Below are 21,982 nucleotides of genomic sequence, written 5' to 3' on the forward strand. Positions count from 1 at the left end.
TAGAGGGGTTGGCGGGGTGGGCAACTAATCACGCCCGCTTAGGGTGAGCGCGCGCCGCCGCAGTAGCGAGGGTCGAGGGGCCCAGGAGGAAGCGGCTGTCGCGGGCGCGAGCCTCTGAGGCGTGAGGGCCGATCGTGCAACTGGTTGGTGCTGAGGCCCCTGCAGCTGCCTCAGGTCCCTGCACGTGTTTCCGGCACGACATGGAGCTGGAGGAGTTGGGGATCCGAGAGGAATGTGGCGTGTTCGGGTGCATCGCCTCGGGAGAGTGGCCCACGCAGCTCGATGTGCCGCATGTGATCACTCTGGGACTCGTGGGGCTGCAGCACCGGTGAGCAACAGGGTGAGGGGTGGGGGTGGCGGCGCGTGTGCTTCTCTGTACAAACAGTTCCCGCGGCCTGAATCGGAGATCACGTGCGCGCTTGAGGGCGGTGAGGCCGGATCTGTCCTACCTAGTCCAAGGTAAGCCGCCTGGGGCAGCATCCAGGTGACCCAGGCGTGCGCGGGAGCTTCCGTGCGTCCTGGGATTTATTTAGCATGTTCCCTCCCGGGCCCCCTCGACCCCCCCCCCCAACCCAACTCGTTGTGCTCACTCGGGCATCTCCCCCTTCTAAGGTCTGTTCACTCCTCACGAGTCTCTCCAGTTTTTTAGGTTGGATGCGCTTGGCTATCGGAGTAGAGAAGATCCTCCCCGATTGGTTGCTGGTTTTAATTTACCAAAGCCCAGGGGTTCTCTTGAGATAAACTGATGCGGGGTGGCTGCTGGTCCAGGATCTGTAGTAGTACCTGACTACTACCAACTGTTTGGAAGTGATAAGAACAATTCCACTTGGTTAAGAAATATAAACCTAGGCCTGACATTATCACTTCACTGAAAGCATTACAAAGGTTCCATCTCCATCAGGCAATGCCAGAGCAACAACTTCTAGAACAGTCAAGTGTTATTGTGAAGTTCCTTATCAGTAGTATGACTGCAACAAAGCATTTTACCTTTAGTGAATTATCATTTCTCTGGGTTAGGAATTGAATCCTACAACTGACAAATATTTTAAATGCACTCATAATGATGAACTTGCCCTCACCAAACATGTTACCCTTTCAGAGTTCCAAATACTTCAGTGTGAGTTTCTCATCTTGTGTACTCCTTGTTTGTACACTCAATGCTGAGTGTATCATAGAATCTGGGATGAATCAAAAAATATTTTAAACTTGAATAACTAATTTTGGCTTATTGTGAACTGACCATAATCAAGATATTTTTTAAAAATAGATTTAGATGCATAATCTGAGGAAAAACACAGATTTATATGGTATTCCAAAGCAATATAAGTTTATAGGTAATAGCCGAGTTATTTTGGATTCTAAGGAGAGGTATGTAGAAACTGAAAGTCTAGTGGTATGTGGGAAATATAGGAATAGACTTTGATTTTTTTATTTTTAACTCTATTTACTTGTTAGCTAAAATAACTGAATGTTCACCCCCAATCTCTGTTTTAAAAGGTGTGTGAAGGAAAGGGGGCTGGTTTTTCTTTCTTTTTAATAATACAACTTGATTCTTAGTTACATTTCTTAGCAAACATTTCTACATTTGCTTTTCTGTTAAAGAACTAGGAGATTAGATAAGGGCAGTAAAGATGGGTTTATATAATAATAGAGTAGTACTAAATTGATCCTGTTAAGCTGCTCATTTTGGCCAAACTTGCCTTTTTTAAACTTTCATGTTTGAAATTGATGTAGTATTTCACCAACAGTGGCAAGAAACTCTATAGCTTTTGAGGAGTAGATATGCTAATGGAAAACTATTTGAACTTTTCATTGTGTAGGCATAGACTTATTTATTGAGAGAATGATTGAGATAGTTGTTTCTTGCCTATGTCTTATCCAGTTCACAATTTCAGTTAGAAGACCTCATTCTTCAAGGGAGCTGATTTTCATTGAAAGAACAGTGAAACACCTTTATGTCTAGAAGATACAATTTCTGGTTCTCTAAACTGGAAGATAGGGATCAAAGAATAAGAACTAATATTTTTGTATGACACTGAATCAAGGAATAGCAAAACTAGGAGCATAGATTGTCACAGCTTAAAATACTGTAGTTAGTTATGTATACTATACACTGGCAAATAGTGGTCTATTGCAGAAGCTGTACCTCCTATAAATTCCTTTTACTAGGAATAACTTACTTGGAAAAGATACATTATTAAGATACATTATCTTAAAATATGAAATCTAGAAGATGAGATTTCCATCACTTATGCATCTATTTAGTTCTTTTTGTTTTAGGCATAATCTGACCTAGAAATTTTAGTGTCTAGGATAACAATGCCTCAAAGTTACAGTATTGTGTATTTCAAATAAAAACAAATGGAGTATGGATTACTGGACTGTCGAAACCAGTAAATCCCAATGGGTTCATCTAGAAGTACTTCTTTTTAGTAGTTGTTGTGGCTGTTTGCATATTTATTCATTACTCTGCTTGTTCATCAGGAATTTTAGTTTTAATATTTTCAGTGTTTAACTTGTCCTCTTGTAGTGTGGGCTATATGTATGTATGTTCATGCCATATTCATACAATCAAATGCTTTTTTTTGGTCCTGAAAACATCTGCTCAGTCATCTGCAGAGTTCTAGACAAACCACACACACAGCCCCTTTTGATTAAAAATCCTTGTCTGTAAACCACAGTCACATTTTATGGAGACTAGAATGATCTGGACATATTTGAAGATCCCATAAAAGGAATTGTTGGTTTCATAGATTTTTCCCATTAGTCAACTAGTTGGCCTTTCTTGGTCAGTTAGGAGATGAAAACGCCCTTCCCTTCAGGAATTCTCTGGGTTAGGAATTGAACTACACAATTGATAAACATTTTTACATCTCTATAAAAAGTTAGATTTACCTGATGAAGGTTAGTCATGTAGGGAGTCTCCTGTTTGCAGAAATCTTCTGTAGACTCTTTTGGTTCTGATATACTTTGAGGACTCAGGTTTTCCATGATCTCATGAGCAGTTTTCTTAGGAGATAAAGTCACTGGTTCTACAGAGTATACAACATTATCATTAGAAAGGCCCCTGTGAGAAACAGAGGCACTCAGACCTCTCGGAATTAGTTACCAGCTATCTTCATTTACTTAGTAGGAGAACAAGAAGTAGGTTGTCAGAGAATCTGCTTTGAGGTGCCAAATTAACACTCAGGATAACTTTATTCTGATTTTCATTTCCTAGTTTTCATGACCAGTGTGTCACATGCCTTTAGTGTTTTACAGCTCATTTGTTGGGGAAGTGAATTCTTTTAAAACTGTCCATATTAATTGTTCAGTTTTTGATTTTGAAAGACTTTTAATTCAGTTACTTTTGTAATTTAATGGGTCTCCGTTTTAAATCATAAGCGTTTTTCGATAATGCATGTAGAACTATTATTTAGAACTCTGCATTAGTCTGAAGCAGAATTTCTCTGCAAGAGTCCCTTAGTACTACGTCTGTGTTATTCTGGGACCAGGTCCTTAATGTAAGACTTGAAATCTAGTCCCAAGTTTTCCAGTCATGTCAGTTTGTCCTTGGGCAAGTTTACCTTCTTCTGTGTCTTTTTTCTTATCTGTTGGGCTAGACTAACATATTTAAGGTCCAGTGTAAACACTCAGTGGGGTGGGAATGACTTCTGTTGGATTAGCCTTTAGCAGCCTCCCTTTCCAATAGTCTAGCCACTAGAGGTTTATTAAGAAAAGGCAAAACTGGGGCATTTCATCAGACTCAGAATTTATGTCCAAAAATTGAAAATAAAATTTTGAACTCAAGCGATAAAGGGCTGTTGGGGGAAAGGGAGATGAAAGAGTAAATTCTTGCTATTCTCTAATATTTTATTCAGAAACTATTTTGCTGAGCTCCTTCTGTGAATATGCAAGGCACTGTGATAGATATTAGGAATACTATACCACACAGGGCAAATGTGATCCTTGCCCTGAGAAGCAGTGTTCAAAAGATTGACTTCTCTGTGCCTCCATTTCCCCCTTTGTAAATACTTCAGAGAACTGTGGTAGGAATTACATTTTATGTATGTAAAATGTTTGGAACAGTGCCTGGATATGTACTCACCTTTCCCCTTGTAAATACTGGACAGAAATGTATACATAGATTTATTGGGAGACATGCACTAGAATTTTTACAGTAGCATTGTTATAACTACAGTCTGGAAACATTGACTGTCTCACAGTTTGAAATGAATAAAAAAGGCAGTGGGATATATTCCTATAGTAAAATATTCTACAAAAATAAAGAACAAACTCCTGCTGCAAGTTCTGATGAATCTTATAAACATTGTTGAAAGAGAGAAGCTTGACATTGAAAAATACTAACAAAAAAGTACATCCTGATATAATTCCAAATCTAATCTGGTGATAAAGGTCAGAATAGTGGTAACTTTAGGATGAGGAGGAGAATTAATGAATGAAAGGCTTCTAGGATGCTGCTCATGTTTCATATTTTGATTTGAGCAATAGTTACATGGATGTGTTATAAAATGTGAGCTCTTTAAAACAATTCAGTAAGTCTTAAGTATGTAAAATGCTAAAGCTGAATTATGACAGAGTTACTGTTTGAATTACTATGTTCAGACAGGCTAGAACCCAGGTTTTCTGATTGTCCATCCTGTGCTACTACTTCTTAATTGTGTTTTTCTTCTTCTGTATGCTGTTCTATAATATGGTACTTTTCAAGTTATCTGTAATGATCAGTTTGGAATTACAGCTCACATAGTTAGATTGGTTTCTGAGTTTGACTTATTTGTAAAATTACTGAAATACAATAGCACAACCATTGCTAACTATTTTTGGAGAAAACAAAAATTCAAAACATAATAGTTTGTGGGAGCTTTTTCCTTTAATACCCCAGTTCCTTGATAGCAATCATAGTGTAAAGTATAATTTGAAGACTCATGAGAAATGCATAGTTGTGTAGAAATTTCTGGCTCTGGGAAAGTTTGCATTTACTTTTATTTCCACGGCTAATGAACTACAAGAAATATTTCTCAGCATTTTCTGTTCTCACACAGTTTATAAACAGTATATTTAGTCTATTTGTCAAGGACGTCTCTTATCAGGAAAAAGGAACAAATTTTCTCAATGTGGAAAAACTTGGCATTTCTCACATTCTTACCATCTTCATATGATTTTCTCTTGATGCTCAAAGTTCTTGAGGTTTGGCACGATCATATAATTCTTAAAACAAATGAACATAGGAAAATGAATCATTATATGACATCACTAAAATACATTAGACTTCAGACGTTTAAGTACACTGTAATCAGATCATTTACACAGTTGGGCAGATGAAGAATGTGTTTTAAGAGTTAGGAATGTTTTGGTACAAGGTTTGGAAAGAAAATGAAACTTTTCTTAAATGTATTTGTGTGTCTTTGAATATACAATAGTGTTAGGCATTTATTTTTGAAGAATTCCTTGCTAAGTTAAAACACAAAAGAGAAAAGTCTAGGATTTTTACTTTAAAGTTCCAAGGTTACCATGTTTCCATTTCGCAGTTCTGAAAGTTGGTCTTCTTAGGATGTAGCCAACTTCCTCATAAAATCATTTTTCTTTGAGGGTTGCCATTTTTCTTTTGTAAAGCCCTGTATTTGTATTTTAAATTTTCGTGTTTGGCACGACATTGTTTCCAATCTCTGTCTATTCCAAATTGCATTAGTCTTCTGGCAATTTCCTCAGATATTTCTTTGTTTCTTGTGGCTCCTTCAAGCATTTGCTTAATTTTTTCATCAGACCATATGTGTGCAAGTGCTCTGACCTCACCATCACTCCAGTGTTTTCCAGCCTCTGTGTCACTCACTGTTATAATCTGTAAATGATTTTTAGCATCTTTTAAAGGAATATGATTACCTACAAAACAATTGGATTTACAGTTATTCAAACTTACAGGCAAATCTTGTGTTTTAATATCATTTGTTTAATCTGCATTAACATAAAGCACTGAGAATTGGTCATTTCAGAATGAGGGTCAAAATTTCCATATTCAAAGAAAATATTTTATTTATTTATTTACTTACTTTTATTTTTACAATTACATATTCCCCCATTCACAATACAGACCAGGCAAGGGGCCTGGACTGGGGTGTATATGGGGTGGGATTACTTTGCCTCCTCTATCTATACAGTCAGTGTAAAGAGCACAGCCTGTGGTAAGCACCAGGAGGCCCAAAGAAAATATTTTAAAAATAATAAGGCTTATTTATCTCTAATAGTGAGAACAATTTAGCTACTTTTCATTAATAGGTAATCTCTGGATATTTATGACTATGGGAAGTCTTGGCATTTCCCAAATATTTTAATAATAGACATTTTCTTTTCTCCCCTTCTATCATCTTTATAGGCTTAGGTATAATGAGGCATTCATTATAGAAATCTAACCTATAACTAGAAATCTAACCTATAACTTAGAAATCTAACCTATAACTAAACTGGAATATATTATACTTTAAATGTCACCTAACAGTTAATATCAAAAATTTTAGACTCTGTAACCTGACCCAATAATACCTTCCAGTGCTGGGTGACTGCCCGCCTCCTTGGAGACCATACTTGAGGTTTCTTCTGTCTTTTTTCAGAAAAGAAAGAATAGCAATTTAAATTTGTTTATAAATTTCTAATTTACTTTTTCCATTGAAAATTGTGCAAGAAAACTAGTAAGACTGGACTCCAGCATCAAAACTAACCCTGAAGCCAAGAACATGTGCCATCTCTAACCAAATTTTAAAATCTTGGAAATATTCTGCCTTTAAAAATGTCATAAGGCATTATGCTCTATTTCAGAGAATAATACCTTTGGACCCAATTTGGTAACATCTTTTTATGGTTATATTTTAATGCTCACTAAAAGCTCTTACGACTATGTTTTCATTTGATCCTCATTGTGACTAGGTATAATCCTATTGCAATACACATAAAGAAATAAAAGATGGGGGCCTCCCCGGTGGCGCAGCGGTTGAGCGCTGAGTTGCGAAACTGCGCGCGGCCTCTGCGGCGCCGGTTCGATCCCCGGCTGCTCCCCGGCCACCGGAGGAGGGTCCCACATGGCGCGCAGACCTCTCCTGCCGCCCGCTGCTCCCCTCAGCAGTGTACTTCGGTCCTTCTGCCTGCTCTGCTCCCCGCTCTGGCTCTGGTGAATTCTCTCACCCTCCCGCGCTTCTGACTGTACCCAGTGCATGTATAAAAAAACAAAACAAACAAACAAACCAGCAAACAAATAAAGCATGCCTCTATTAAAAAAATAAATAAATAAAAGATGGTAAGATTAAGTGGTTTTAACACCAGACAGGTGATAAATATTTTAGGAAACTGATGGTGCTGAGCTAGGTAAATATAGCATAGATTTATTTTGGTATACCAGTGTGTGTGTTCAGGGTATTTACAGTTACTTGTTTGTAATTTGGGGAAAGCTACTCAGGCATAGGTTGGATTGTTGTGTTGAAGTATAGCAATGCTGTGATAGTATACTTTTATCCCAACTGTACTTTTCCAATATAGTGTAATTTTTTTTTTAATTCTATGTCTGTGCAGTTGCTTGTAATAATAGTAAAACTAGACAATGGTTTATATTAATAGGCCAGTGAGGCAAAAGGTAACCAGTTAGGGGGCCTATGAATCAGTAGGTATGTGGAGATTTACATAAGGATAGGACCAGACCTTCTCTATTGATGACATGCTTACACAGTGAGACAAGGATAAAGTTTAGCTTTTAGTAATATCAAAACCTCAAATAATAGGTTGTGCTCAGAAGCCAAATAGGACCACCTAGTAAGCTACTTTTGTTTTATAAATATATATATTTATTTTATTTATTTTTATGTATAAGATCTGGGGTATAGGGCAGAGGTACGGGGAAGTGAGAGGCTTCACTAGCGACAGAGTGGGGAGCACTGCTGAGGGGAGCAGTGGGTGAGACAGAAGAGATCTGCTGCGCCATGTGTGTCAGCTCCCTGACCAGGGATCGATTCGTGGCTGCCAATTATTCATAATGCTGAGATTTAACCCAGTGTGCCACCAGGGTTACTTTTTTATTGAAATTTTAATCAAGCTAATTGTAGATGTAAGAAATAAGAGAGATCCCTTGTATATTTTGTCCAGTTTGCTCTAATGGTACAATTTGTAGAACCATAATATATTATTAAAATCAAGGATATTGACATTGATGTAATTCACTACTCTGATTCAGATCACACACCCTCCCCCCCAACACACATACCCCAGTTATAGTTGTATTCATAAATATGTGCATATGTGGGCACATGAGCTTGCATGCATGGACAGGTGTATTAAGTTCTATAATAGTTTCATCACCTCTGTAGGTTCATGTCTCTACCATCAAGGTCAGGATTCTAATGTACTCACAGTTCTTCTGGTTACACCTTCATAACTACACCTACCACTTCTTTTGCTGCCCAGATATTCTTCCCCTTACCTCCTTAGGCTACTTTTTGAAGAGAACAAGTCCAAGGTGAAGTATGAGCTCAAATCTTATTTCAGCAGAATATGAATTTTTAACATTTAAGTGATTAGAACCATCAATTTTATGTACATGTCCTACTTTTGGGAAGTAGAAACAATTAAAGAAATTGTGAATAATTATCCTAGAAAAGGAGATACCATATTTGCGGGAAATCCCTAAATATAGTATCTTTTAAGGAAAGGGGAGTACTTAATTTCTGTTACATTTGCACACCAACTGTGTATGCCGCAATTCAGTTTTGAAGATAACTACGAAAAGTTAGCATCAGGTTCCACAGCTTGTAAAGGCACAATCTCCCACAAGACTACTCTTACTTAGATGGCAGCCTCACTTCCAGCTATAGGCTACAAATTCAGGGAGTGCCATCACCACCTCAGGTTTGGTAATTTGCTAGAATTTAACTCCTGGAATTCAAGAAAGTATTATACTTAGGATTGTAGTTATATTATGGAAGGTAGAACACAGGAACAGCCAGATGAAGAGACACAGGGAAGGCTTAGGAGAGGCCTAGATGCAGTTTCCATGCCCTCTCCATGTGGAGTCAAGGGGAGTCACTTTCTTAACACATCAATGTCTTCACCAACCAGGAAGTTCCTCTGAGCCCAAGGTGGCTATATTAATTTAATCATGGACCACATGGTCCCTCCTGGAGGTCAAAGTGACTCAAAACTCAAACTCTGAAACTATCTACAGACTGACCTTGAGTCACCTCATAGAATAAAGAAAAAAGACACCATTACTTAAAATCCAAAGACATTTGAAAGCTCTGTGCCAGGGACTGGCGACAAATACAAAAAAGCTATTATGTTATAGCTTTTGAAAGACCTATTAAAACACAAGCAGTAAGAATTAGAAAAATCAGGGGCCTCCCTGGTGGCGCAAGGGTTAAGATGCAACCTTTGAAGCAATCTGCAGCCTCTGCAGCCTCTGCAGCACGTTCGATTTCCGGCCAGCCAGGGAGCAACCCACATGGGCCAGCCAGGGAGCAACCCACATGGCGCAGTAGACCTCTCCTGACTTGCCCGCTGTGCCCCTCGGCAGTGTACTTTGGTCAATCTGCCTGTTCTGTTCCCTACTCTCTCTGGTGAATCCTTTCACCCCCCAAATCTCTGGCCTGTACCCCAGCTTTTGTATACATAAATAAATAAATCTTTAAAAAAAAAAAAAAAAAGAGGGCCTCCCAGGCGGCTCAGCGGTTGAGCTCAGGTTGAGCTCAGCGCTGTGAAGCTGTTGGTAGCCTCAGCAGCACAGGTTTGATTCCTGGCCGGCCAGAGAAATTCCCACCATGGCGCAGCAGACCTCTCCTGTCTCGCCCACTGCTCCCCTCAGCAGTGTCTTCAGTCTGTCTGCCTGCTCTGCTCCCCACTCTGTCTCTGGTGAATCCTCTCACCCTTCTGCCTCTGGCCTGTACCCCAGTTCTTGTATAAATAAAAATAAATCTTTTAAAAAAAGAATTAGAAAAATCACAACTTTATAATCAACAGGTTGCCTTATTTCAGTTTAACAGCTTACCAATGTCTGAGCTTTTGCTATTTGGTTTTCTTGAAATTTTAACAATTCAATCTATATTTGATCTTTATTTGTATTGAAACTTTAAAAGTTTTGTATGATAAAGTACATTAGTTTAGATAGTAATTTTACTGCTAAGATCATTCAAATTATACACTAAATATGCAGAAGTACTTAAATATTCAATTAAGATTTATTTTGAAATTTTTTGCCTATTTTAGAAATAAGTTAATTGGTAAAAACAGTGTTTGGCCTATCTTTTGAAGTATTACAATAGATACATTAGTACCCCCCTGCTGGCTGTTATATTACTAATTTTAATTTTGGTAAAAGACCAATGTTGTCTCTCATTTGTGTTGTTAGGCTGAAGAGTGACCTCCCTTATAGGACATATTTTACTACTATAGCAAGCACTATGTTTAGTTGAGTATGCCTGTCTTCACCCCACTGGGACAAAACTGATCCATCTGTGACTGTACTAGAAAGTGGTGACTTGCAGGAATACCAGATACTGCGGTATTTATTAAGCCTCACATAAATGGTAACTGATTTTGGTGATAAATTCAATCAAGTTTGTTTCTCTTAATTAGAGGACACCAGTGACTAGATTGTCAAACACAAACTTCTCTTTAGGCAAATGATCCTGATCTTTTTATCTTTATCTTCTCTCTTGCCTGTGCCTCAGACCATGGAGAAAAATTATTTTAGAGCCAAAGTAGTATTTATTCAATTTTATGGGGCATTTCTTTTTACTTATTGTCATCATCGTAGCCTAAGCACTATGATTCCTGCCAGCGACTAACTTCTTTCATATTGCATTAGTCATGCGTTATAAAAGTGATACTGTATTAGGATTAGCTAATTTTTCTCCCCTGAATTGGGATCAAGTTGAGTTGTATTACTCTCTTCAGCCCTCTGCTGGTCTTATTCTCTAAACATGACAGCCCAGGTTTTCAATCCTGGTTATGCTTGATGATCTATTAAAATACAGGTGCCTGAACCCATACCATTACCTGTACTAGACCAAAACCTTCATTTAATGAAGAATCCAGGGGGTCCTAGCTCTAACTGGATTTTTATTTGCAATAAGAGGCTTATAGTGTACATTTATTTAAGAGAAGAATAACTCTGGGGGCATCAGTTTCATGACCAAACATCAATATTAACAATAAAGAACAATAGCAACTGCAATTATAATAGTTTACCAGTAAAATATGTAAAATCAAATTGAGGTAACATACCTATTTTTATGTGAACATATCCATTACTTTATTGTGTTTTTATTTTTAAAGAGCATTTGATGTAAATGTTTCACTGAAGCTAAATTTATGCCCCTATCTTTATACCTTATTAGTACAACCATTTTCTAAGTAGTGAGTTATGTATTGCAGTTTTGCCTAAATCCAAGCCTATATAAACTTTTTCAGGTGTATTTAAGTGTTAGGAACCTTGTTGGTTTATACTTTTGTTTAGCTTGTTAGTCCTCTGGAAAACTCATTTAAATGGTATACCTCAAAGTAATTTTGGATAAGTAAAAGAAAGATTAAGTCAGAGGCAAATTGGTAGGTTTCCATTATAGAAACTGTTATTTTAGTTTGTTTAATTTGTTATTCCTCTGGAAAACTTTTATAAAATGATAGTTTCTATAATGAAAACCTACTAGTTTGCCTCTGACTTAATCTTCCTTTTACATGTCAAAATTTACCTTGAGGTATTCTATTTAAATGAGTTTTCCAGAGGACTAACAAGCTAAAATCTTATGAATAGTAAACTGCTTTACTTTCTTCATGGAAATCTTCCTGTCTTATTAAACAGATTTTAGTACAGTAATCTGATTTTAACTCTTAATGACATGGGTCCTTGCTATGGTACCCTCAGAAACCTCACCAGAGCTTTGTTTCTGTTTACCTTTGTCACCATAATCCTAGTCAGGCTGCATGTTCCTATCTAGTTAGTTTCCTTAATTCTCTCCTTTTTTCTGTCACACTTCTAGCAGCTTTTCTTTTCTTCCACTGAGCTTTGATCTGTCGTAGCTGGTAAATCACAGAAAGAAGTTTGTTATGAGTATGGGGATTTGATTACCTGGTTTGTTTATCAAGATTGATCTTTTTCACTTTCCAAGGCTATATGAAACTTTGGACTGAAAGACTTAAGTTCAAGTCTTTGGTGGCCAGGCTTCTGCTTGGGGACTTGGTGGTCTCTCTCCACTCCCTACTCCAGCCCCCCAATTTTAGTTTGTGTAAAAAAGGCAAACCATCAGATAGGAAGCACTCATTTTGCTCCATCCACTTACCCTGTGTTATAGGGCAGCAGTTTCCAAACTTAAGCATGCATCAGAATCACGTGGAAGACTTGACCAATTGCTAGACCAGAGTTTCTGATTCCAGGTGTGCCCCAGAAATTTGCATTTTGAATAAATTTGCAGATTATGCTATATAGCTACAATTTGAGAACAGCAACCATAGGGAACATAAACTTCATTAATAATTTATACCTTCCATTTTTATATATTATAAGTGTAGTTATTATCCAACAGTAATTCACATAAAGTTATAACATTCTTATGTATGGTCTTAAAATATCTTATAATGACAACTTATTCTATTACTATTTTACCTGTGCCAGGACTTAGTTTTATATTGGTCTCTCTCAGGCCTTCTGACTTATTACTGAATAAGTCATCTTTAGCTGCATGTCCAGCAATAACTGTATGAACATAATGAGATATATTATGGTTTTTCACTCACTTTCAGAACTGTTTTAAATTAATATATTATTTTTACTATATTAATATATCATTAATATATTACTATTTACCATTTTAGAGTGAACCTAATACCAAATACTGTGGTGGTCTGCTCTCCAGCTTAATCTCCCCAACATTAAACATCCTTCAGGCTTAGGTCACTAGCTATCTGGTGCTCTAAGTTTCTAGTTGGGTCTTCTGACATATAGCAGTGGATTCCTCTTCACCTGCATCTCCAACAATTACTGTATGAACAAAATCATGCCACTGCTGTTCGAGCTATGTTTCACTCTGGTAATCCAATTTTATTTCCACTATTTGTACAGCTTTGTACTATTCTCTTTGTTCTGGAGATCAGATATACATTAAATTTGTTCCATGATAAATTGAGCAATTAGCTTGATGAATAGTATTTAACGAAACCTATTTAACTAGACTGTATTCATAGTATGATTATATGGTGTACCATGATAAGATGACTTCACCTTCCTACCTGTCTGGTCCTCTTCCATTTTCACATTGGCACATTCTGTGATTTGTTCTCCACCCTGGGGTTCCTGTTCTTGTGATTTTTCTGATTTTTTGTGTCCCAAAATAGCATCCAACTCAGCAAAAAATTTCATACTCCTAGTCATGTGTATGTCTTGAGCCATTTGTACAATCTTGTATTCATGTTTTAAGTTTTTGTACTTTGTTCTGCATTGCTTCCAGTCTCTGTGTATTCCAAATTTCTGAAGCTTGGTAGCAATTTGTTCAAATATCCCTTTATTTCTCACTGTTCCCTCTAGTTGTTCCTGTATACTGTTATCAGAACAGACGTCTAGTAGAGCCCTGACTTCCGGCACTGTCCAGTGCTTTCCTCCTTCATTTGCTACAGTTGAAATACAAGTTGGGTTATTAAGCTGTTCTTCTGTTGGAGTAGAGTTACCTGTATCAGCTGGGGAGGAAAAGACATAGATAGGGGTACAGATCAGATAAGAAATGATTGGATGCAACATTAGTTAAAAAAAAAAGGAGTTTTCTCCATAGGAGATGGAATAACAAAATGGTAGCTTAGTTGTTTTAATGGGGAAATGAGGTACAGAACCTGAGTCCTTTTTTGTAACAGTGATAAGTTTTAATAAAATTGTGATTTTTAGATTATCTTTCTTCAGTCATTTCCTTTTCTTTCACCCACTCCTTTATTATGAGGGGGGTATATATCAATATTTAATGAAAGTTGTAATACTTGCAGGGAGCAATATATCATAAGAAAATGGCCCATTGGGCCTCCCCGGTGGCACAGTGGTTGAGCACTGGGCTGCGAAGCTGACCGCAGCCTCTGCAGCACCTGTTCGATCCCCGGCCACCCGCAAGGGCCCCACACGGTGCGACAGACCTCTCCTGCCATGCGTGCTGCTCCCCTCAGCAGCAGTGTATTTCATCAGTCTGCGTGTTCTGTTCCCCGCTCTGGCTCTGGGGAATTCTCTCACCCTCCCGCGCTTCTGACTGTACCCAGTGCCTATATAACAATAAATAAATTTAAAAAAGAAAAAGAAAATGGCCCATTAAAGACATTTTTTTTTTGTGATAGGACAGATGGATTTCAATTTATCTGCTTACCTTTTTTGATCTAATGGTTTCCATTGACTGCACACCAGAATCTCCTACAGAACACTTATAAACCACTACTCCAGTGCCTCCCTCCTCCCTACCCCAGATTGAGATTCTACTGTGCAGTCAGAGTTGAGAGAGGAGTCTACTCATGAGGAAAGGGCTTAGAAGAGGCATAGTTCGAAGAACTGGTGCTTCTAACTCCTTGTGAAAATAAAACATGTCCCAAAGACCTAATGCCATTTTAAGTATATGTTTTTAAAGTAAAAAAATATGTCTGAGATTTTATAAAGCCTGTTCCTAGGCAGAATTTTTCCACTTAGCTATAAATCCTTTAATATAGCATGGTACTTTCATTTAGGTCTCTAGCACAGTTTTATGACTCATTTTATGGTAATTATGGTAATGATGTTATATTTTTCCCTCAGTTTTCATGTGTTTATTAAATGGTAGACCTGTAATTTAAGTCATTAAAAACACTTTGTAGCATTTTCCTGAGGTGTAGGGAGCTGTTTCTATTTTGTGATATATTAAACTAAGAATTTAGAAGCAAAAGTAGGATTTCTGACTTTAATTGGTGAATAAAATGGTCCTTAACCTCATTATGGATTTTATATTACTGTAAAATGTAAAATTCTGTTTTGTCTTAGACCCTCAGAATGCTAAGTGATGTGTTCATTAAATATTTATCACCTATTATGTTATTTTGAACATCAGATTTCTTATTAAAGAACAAAGATTAAAAAGTAGAAGGCAAACATTCTAGTTTACAGCTTGTTAAAGAAATCATTTGTTTCAGAAATGATTTTTTTTAGTATAGTTTGGTGAGATGTAAATTAATCCTAAATGTTTCTGCCATGAAAAACCATTCTCAGATCAGAAACCAATCTTATTTTCCAGTTTCAAATTGGATCAGTTTCATTATTTTTTGGCCCATCAAACTATACCTAATTCCAGAGGTCTCAAATGAGGCACCAAGAGTAAGGGATTTCTTGAGATGTCTTCCTTGTCTTCTAATGTAACTGACATTTTGCCTGTAAGGAGAACAGAATTTCCTTTAGAAATAAATTCTATTTTTTTAAAGATATATTTCTAAGGAAAACAAATATTAGATAGCATAATTTATGATGTTAGTACCTTGAGGTGAATTTGACTATTCATGAAGGATAGATTTGTAATACATACATTTTGTGACAAAGTAGTATAATATAGCTTAAATACAGAGAAATTTAATTTCTTACATTCCATTGACATGGTTTATTTTGAATTTCTACTAGAAATATTTGCTAACTTTGAGTTTCTAGAGGTAATTGTGGCTAGTTCCCAAATTAAACTACATTTTTTTTTAATGAACTGCCTGTATTTATTTGTATTTTAGGTACTTTAACATAGTAGACACTTGATTAATGATACCAGCAATATAAAAGAGAAGACCTGCAATGAATTGATCAGAAAATCTTGTTTTTTGGCATTATAGGTAAAATTGTAAGCATTTTTATGTAGCTTATGTAATTACTTGATTGATGTATACTTACCTTTTCAGAAATTAAGTTATACTTAAATGGGCCAAGGAATATTTCATTTAAAAGAACCATGTCAGCCTTGAAAAATGAAGTACTTCATTATTTTGGGTTATTTTACACAGGGTTTTCACAAAATGAGGCATAGTACTACTTTTAAAAGTAGTAAATGAGGGTGATATTGAGGAAAAAGTAAAATACATCGTTCAAAGGAACGTAACATAAGAATTTTAAATTCAGTGGCACATGAAGCTGAATCCTAGTTATGAGATTGCAAACTGATAGAAAAGAAATTAAGTACATTTTGATTGCTCTTTGTAATTTTCTGAATTCAATATTTATTTTTCCAATTTTATTGAGTAACAGAAATAGTATTATATTTTACATCAAATGCTAGGTATGATTTTAGTGGCATAAACATTCCTTTAAAATCATAATTCATCGTTATAATTAGAGGCATTTCCATTAAATAGGAAAAGGAATGCTGTTTGTAACCTTGAAGATTATATTAAAGAACCCAATCTTAAAGGAGAACAAAAAAAAATAAGAACTACTATCTTCAAATGACATAATTACATGAATTTAAAACTCTCAAAGTAAAAATCACCAAAAATTTTTTAGTAGGTTCCATAACCATTTGAGGCTAACGTGCAGTTAAGAATGGAAATGTGTTTTTTTTTTTAAGTCTTTTTCCTGGTCCCTTACTTAGGTTTTCTAAATTCCTGCTATGAGTGAGATACATTATGCAAAAATGAAAAATGATGTAAGAATTATGTAAAATAAAATAATTCATTAAAAAAGAGTAGTTAGAGAATTCCAGCTAAGAAATAAGGAGACACAAATAATTAAAAATTAAGGTGACCCCCAAACTCAACATGGAGAATAAGTATTGGAACCTGAATCAGCATTAATTGTAACATGACCTTCAGAGGTTACAGAGTCATTGCATGGAATATAGAACCCATTTCCCTTTGGAGAATAAATTTCATGGTCAAATTAAAAAAAAAAAAAAGAATGGAAATGTGGAAAGTAAAAATTTGGGCTACATAAGAATTGTCTTTAGAGAAAGGTGCCAAAGATGCTGACATGTTCAGGAGTTTAATGCCTGAATGGGATTTGTAAAGGCAGTTAAGAAAGATGGGCTTGATATTCCACTGTCTGGTTTAGCACATAATTTCATGTCCATAGAAAAGGGCCTGAAGCTGAAGATAACCTGTAAATGGAAGCTCTTAAATAATTGCTCTTGGGCATTTTTTATAAAGAGGTGGGAAACAGACTGGAAACTTGGTGATTAAAGGAATGTGAAATGGCTTCATTAGTCCAAAGTATTCTGAAGTTTGAAGATGTTTATAGTTACCAGAACATGAAGTCTTATACACCGTGTGTATTTGGGTTCTTTGCTCAGGTTACTGAGGCTACCTGTTGCCTAACACGGGATCCCTGTGCTGGTTGATCCCAGCAGTAGAAAAGGCACATTCATTTTCTTCCCTCAGTCTCCCATACACCAGCAAAAATTCTGCTAGTTCTGCCATAGGAAAACCAGAAGATATTGTAAGTGAATCAGCCTTGCAGAAAGGAGGGTTTTCTAAGCCTTAGAACAGAAACTGTTCCATTACATTTAAAACTTGAGATCTGAGCATCAAATAAAAATAGGCAAAAATTGGAAGGCAGAACAGGTCATGGAAATTTCTAGACCCTGATTGACATGAACAGTTAATTTGTAAAAGTCCATAAATACACAGATGTTCCACATCACTAATAATTAGCAAATGTAAAGTAAATAATTATTGATTGCATAGTCCATTAAAAGCTGTTATTTATTAAATTAGCATACTCCATAATTTAGTAAAATTACTTATTCTCTTCCCCCTCCTATTCTATTCCATATTCTCTCATGACACAATTCTATAAAAGGGACATTGTTGTTATGAAGTTCTTTTGGAAAGCAGTATGTTTAGCAATACTTTAGCAATAGTGATCATACCCCCTGTAAGGGCAGGAATGGGCACAGTGCAAGTTCTCTATAACCAGAGCAGATGGGGAGGAGAGAGTCCTGGAGCCCTCAGTGGCTTTTGCAGGCTTTTATTGGGATTTTACCAGGTACACGGCAGGCAGGGGGGCCATTAAGTCCTCGCTCTTTTCTGGGCTCTCCGGCCTTCTCTCGCATTCTCTCTGCTTCTCTGCTCTCCTGCTTCTCCTGTAGTTCTCCTTCTGGCGTCCCCGTGACCCTGCCCTTATAAGCCCAGTCTCTCAGCACAGGTGTACCCACTTACACATGCCCACACCCTATTCCGGTGCCCGCCATCAGGCATGTATTCAGACCGCAGGGATCCATCATCAATCCTAATGGCAGAAAAGCCTGATGCTTTTTCACTTACCCTACACTCCCCTCTTGACTAATAATTGAACTTCTGATATTTCTAAAGAAATAATGTTAAATATGGGTGAAAGTTATTGATTTCTGCAACATTTGTAGTAAACTATTATATGCACTATTATAGAACCATTTAAAAGTGACATTAATCCTAAATTTTGATTAATTCTGGGTATAATTTAAAGCCTCTGGCTCTGGTGAATTCTCTCACCCTCCCTCGCTTCTGACTGTACCCAGTGCTTGTATGTATAAATAAATAAATAAATCTTTAAAGATTATTTTAATGCAAATAAAATATGCTTGTAGTTTTATAATTTAAAAGATTTAATGAACAACTAGTAACATTGTAGAAGATGTATGGGCAGGGACTGGAAGCAAAGGGAGATAGGAGTTAAGAGGTTATCTTAGTATTACATGAAGTTCTTGATAGTGGTAATGGGAATGGAGCAGAGAGAAAATGAAACTTGTCAGATTTTTTTTAAAGGACTTACTAACTAGGGTCAAGGATATGTCAAACATTTAAAGCATGTAAGTGATAAAGGTGACCGCATGATTAACTGAACAAGATAATACAATTCAGTATGGTAATGACTGTAAACCTTTCTCAGAATTTGCTATAGTATCAGAAATGTGAAGGGAATGTGTAAGGGGGTAGATTTCTTTACTAAATATCTTACTGAGGTTTAAATGAAAAGTTGAGAGAATCTATATGAACTCATCTATAATCTGTCATTAACTCCTTTCTAATTTGGTACTTTTATTATAACACCATTTTCTCTTGGGTGTTACATCTAGTCATGGGTCCCTCATTTCTGAGTATACACTTCACTGAAAGCCTGTACCTCATTTTTTTTTTTTTGCACTGATACAAGAGTTTTGAATTGAGTACTCTGCTCTTAAAAATAGCATCTGTAAGACTTAACTTGAAAATTTTCCATTGATTTACTCACTTTACCTAGTGATGCATTGACTTCTGCAAACTGCAGGCAGATTTTATGTAAATAGTGCTGGGTTTTACAATAGAGCAGGTCAAGAATCTTTTTTAAACACCCACATTATTTAATCTATTATATCTGTTTTTTGTTTTACATCTTTATTTAAATGGAACTGTTCTTCCAAACAAGTAATAAGGATGTGTTTCAGTTCTTGATATTTTAAATTTAGGAGAATGGGAACATTGATATACAGCAGAAAGTTATGTCTTCCTTAGAGCTGTGGGAAAACAACAATGAGATGTGTGCGTGTTTGTGTGTATGTGTATACACACAATTACTCATAAATTAAAACCTAAAATTATTTTCTAAACCCAACCCATTTTGCAAAAACAAATCAGATATGCTCAAGGAGCATATGTCACTAGCAGTTAGTGTCGTGTTTTTTCCTCCTGTATTTTACAGATTTAAAAACTGATGGTATTTAAATTAACCTCTCAAAATTAATTTTTTACCTCCTGCAAAATACCATAGCAGGTCAGTAATTTTTCTCGACCTTGTTATTTCAGGCTATATTTATTGTATGGACTCAGAAGACCCACCTCTTATAGTTTGTTAGGAAAAAACAAAAGAATGGTACTTTTCCTTATTACCTTCAGTGGCCTCTGGGGCTGTACTTTGATTCAGCGTTGCCAGGCACCTGCCATTTGCATCTTCCTCTGTTATTTGTGTAGCAGGTTGATACTGCAGGATCACATCCAAATCATGGAAAAACTTCATAGTTTTAGAGCTGTCTCCAGAATTGTGGGCATATTTAACTGTTCGGTATTCATATTTGAGATTTTTGTACTTTGCCCGGCACTGTTTCCAATCTCTATATACTCCTAGTGCTTGCAGCCTCTTAGCAATGTAAATAAATATTCCTTTATTTCTCAGTGTTCCATAAAGTTGTTTTTGTATATTTTTTTCTGCCCATACACTTAGCAAAGCTTTAACCTCTACTTCAGTCCATTGCTTTCCTGCTCCATGTTGAAAGTGACCTGGAAATGATTCACTATTTCTAGCCAAGGTTCTTTTTCCTAGGAAACCAGAGGCTGGTTGTCAATAAGCTCAGAGGAGCTGAAAGGATCTAGTTTAACTGGTTCAAGCTGCCTGAGGGGAGTAACTTGAGAAACTGCCAAATGAGCAGATTTTGTGATTACAGAAGCTTGGACCTAAATGATTCTTTAACGTTATTCTGATTTCAGCTTTAAAGAAAAAGTACCATTGCGACAAAAAGGAAAGAAAATTATTTGTGTGTGTGTGTGTGTGTGTGTGTGTGTATCTTTTCTTACATAATATATTCTGGTTTGCCAGGTCATCGTTGCTTTTAAAAAATTGTTTTGGAACTCGTTGGCAGAGGTTCTTTCTGCCCTAAGGGTTAGGGTTAATTTAATATTTTTTTCATCTGATATGAATCACTTGTCCTCAAGCATCTGCTAACTTAAAGAGCACATCATTTCACTAAATAAATCAAAAGTCATGAATTACTTAGTATTACAGGGTGGATAGTGTTAGGCCTGTTTACTTTCAGAGATTTTAAAGCATTGCTAATTTAGTAAAATTTCCATTTTATTTTTTATATTTTTACTTTGCAGATAGATTTAATGTAATTTTTCTTGCAATTAAAATGTGTAAACAGTTATGTAAGTTTGAAAAAGATCCCTTTTACCGAATGAATGTGTTAATTATTGTAACATAGATTTCTACCCTGTAAATATTCTTTAGAACATGAATTTATTATTAAATATTTAGTGTTTATAGTGTTTTTTGAGAACTATTAAAAATTGTCAGCAATTGGAACCATTTATTTTATTATAATGATTTTATTTATTTTTTTATTATAGAAAGAGTACACGTTTATTTTTTATCATTAAGATACAGGAGACAAAGCCTCACCTATAATCTCATGCCCCAGAGATACGATACTATTTATTGGTATTTTTGTTACAGGACAGGGAGAGGTGCACCCCAGACCCCCCCAAAACCTGCCTATTCTAAATGAGTTCTGCCATCCGCCGCATCGACACAAAACATGAGACTTTAATGGGAAGGAACTTTAATATAACTAGGAAACAATACAGGAAAGGCAAAGAATCTCGTTTCTAAATCAAGCACCCAAAGTTACCTGTCCCCTCGTGGGTAAAACTCCATCCAAATGGGATTGGCCCAGAGCAAGGCCCCAAAGCCTGCCACAAAAGGGTCAGAAACAACCAGACAAGCTTGGAAGGAAAAGAGCAAAATCAAAATCAAGATAAAAGCTGCCATTGTCACCTCCCCACGGGTCTCACCCACATCTATGTCACCCAGTCCACAACCAAAAGACAAGCGCAGTTTCTTCACGTGTCTTTAGGCTCCATGCGCCTCCTCCAGGTCTCCTTCTGGCTCCATCCTGCTTCCTTCCTTCCTCAGTCTCCTCTGCAGCTTCTCTTCCTGCTCAGCTCCACCCTCCCTTGGGTGGGGCAGGGAACCTGGAATCTCCCCCTTTCCTGGGGACCACCCTGTTACAGTTTCATGTACATCAGCAGATTTTTTACAGTGATTATAGCTGTAAAGGGCAAGATTTTTAACTTCCATTTCTTTAGTGTCCTTTTCTGTAAAATGGAAATAGTAATCATAGTAACTGTTTTACAGGATTATGAGTGAAAGCCAATGCGGCCTTTTCTTAGAACTCACAATATAATCTGCTTTTGTTAATCATCATTGTGAGTAGGCGCGCCGCTTGTACTAGTTGATTTAATGTGTTGTCAGCCTGAGTTTATG

The 21,982-nt window shown here is 36.6% G+C and overlaps 2 protein-coding genes across 2 annotated transcripts in view; one reads left to right on the forward strand and one right to left on the reverse strand.

Moving 5' to 3' along the window:
• Positions 1 to 200: 200 nt before the first annotated feature.
• Positions 201 to 21,982, forward strand: part of PPAT (phosphoribosyl pyrophosphate amidotransferase) — a gene marked incomplete at both ends in the record, with an annotated part of 32,386 nt that continues 10,604 nt past the window's right edge. The window contains one exon of the mRNA XM_084233739.1: positions 201 to 328. Coding sequence (XP_084089865.1) covers positions 201 to 328 — 128 coding nt within the window. The remainder of the gene's footprint in view (positions 329 to 21,982) is intronic.
• Positions 706 to 21,923, reverse strand: LOC311171213 (zinc finger and SCAN domain-containing protein 20-like; the record flags this gene model as incomplete). Its single annotated transcript, XM_084233870.1, has 6 exons — positions 706 to 825; positions 2,896 to 3,032; positions 12,632 to 12,721; positions 13,255 to 13,689; positions 19,834 to 20,274; positions 21,896 to 21,923. The coding sequence occupies 6 exons, from the start codon at positions 21,921 to 21,923 to the stop codon at positions 706 to 708; spliced, it is 1,251 nt and encodes a 416-aa protein (XP_084089996.1).

This window comes from Talpa europaea, assembly GCF_964194135.1.
Source record: "Talpa europaea genome assembly, chromosome: 5".
Taxonomy (NCBI): domain Eukaryota; kingdom Metazoa; phylum Chordata; class Mammalia; order Eulipotyphla; family Talpidae; genus Talpa; species Talpa europaea.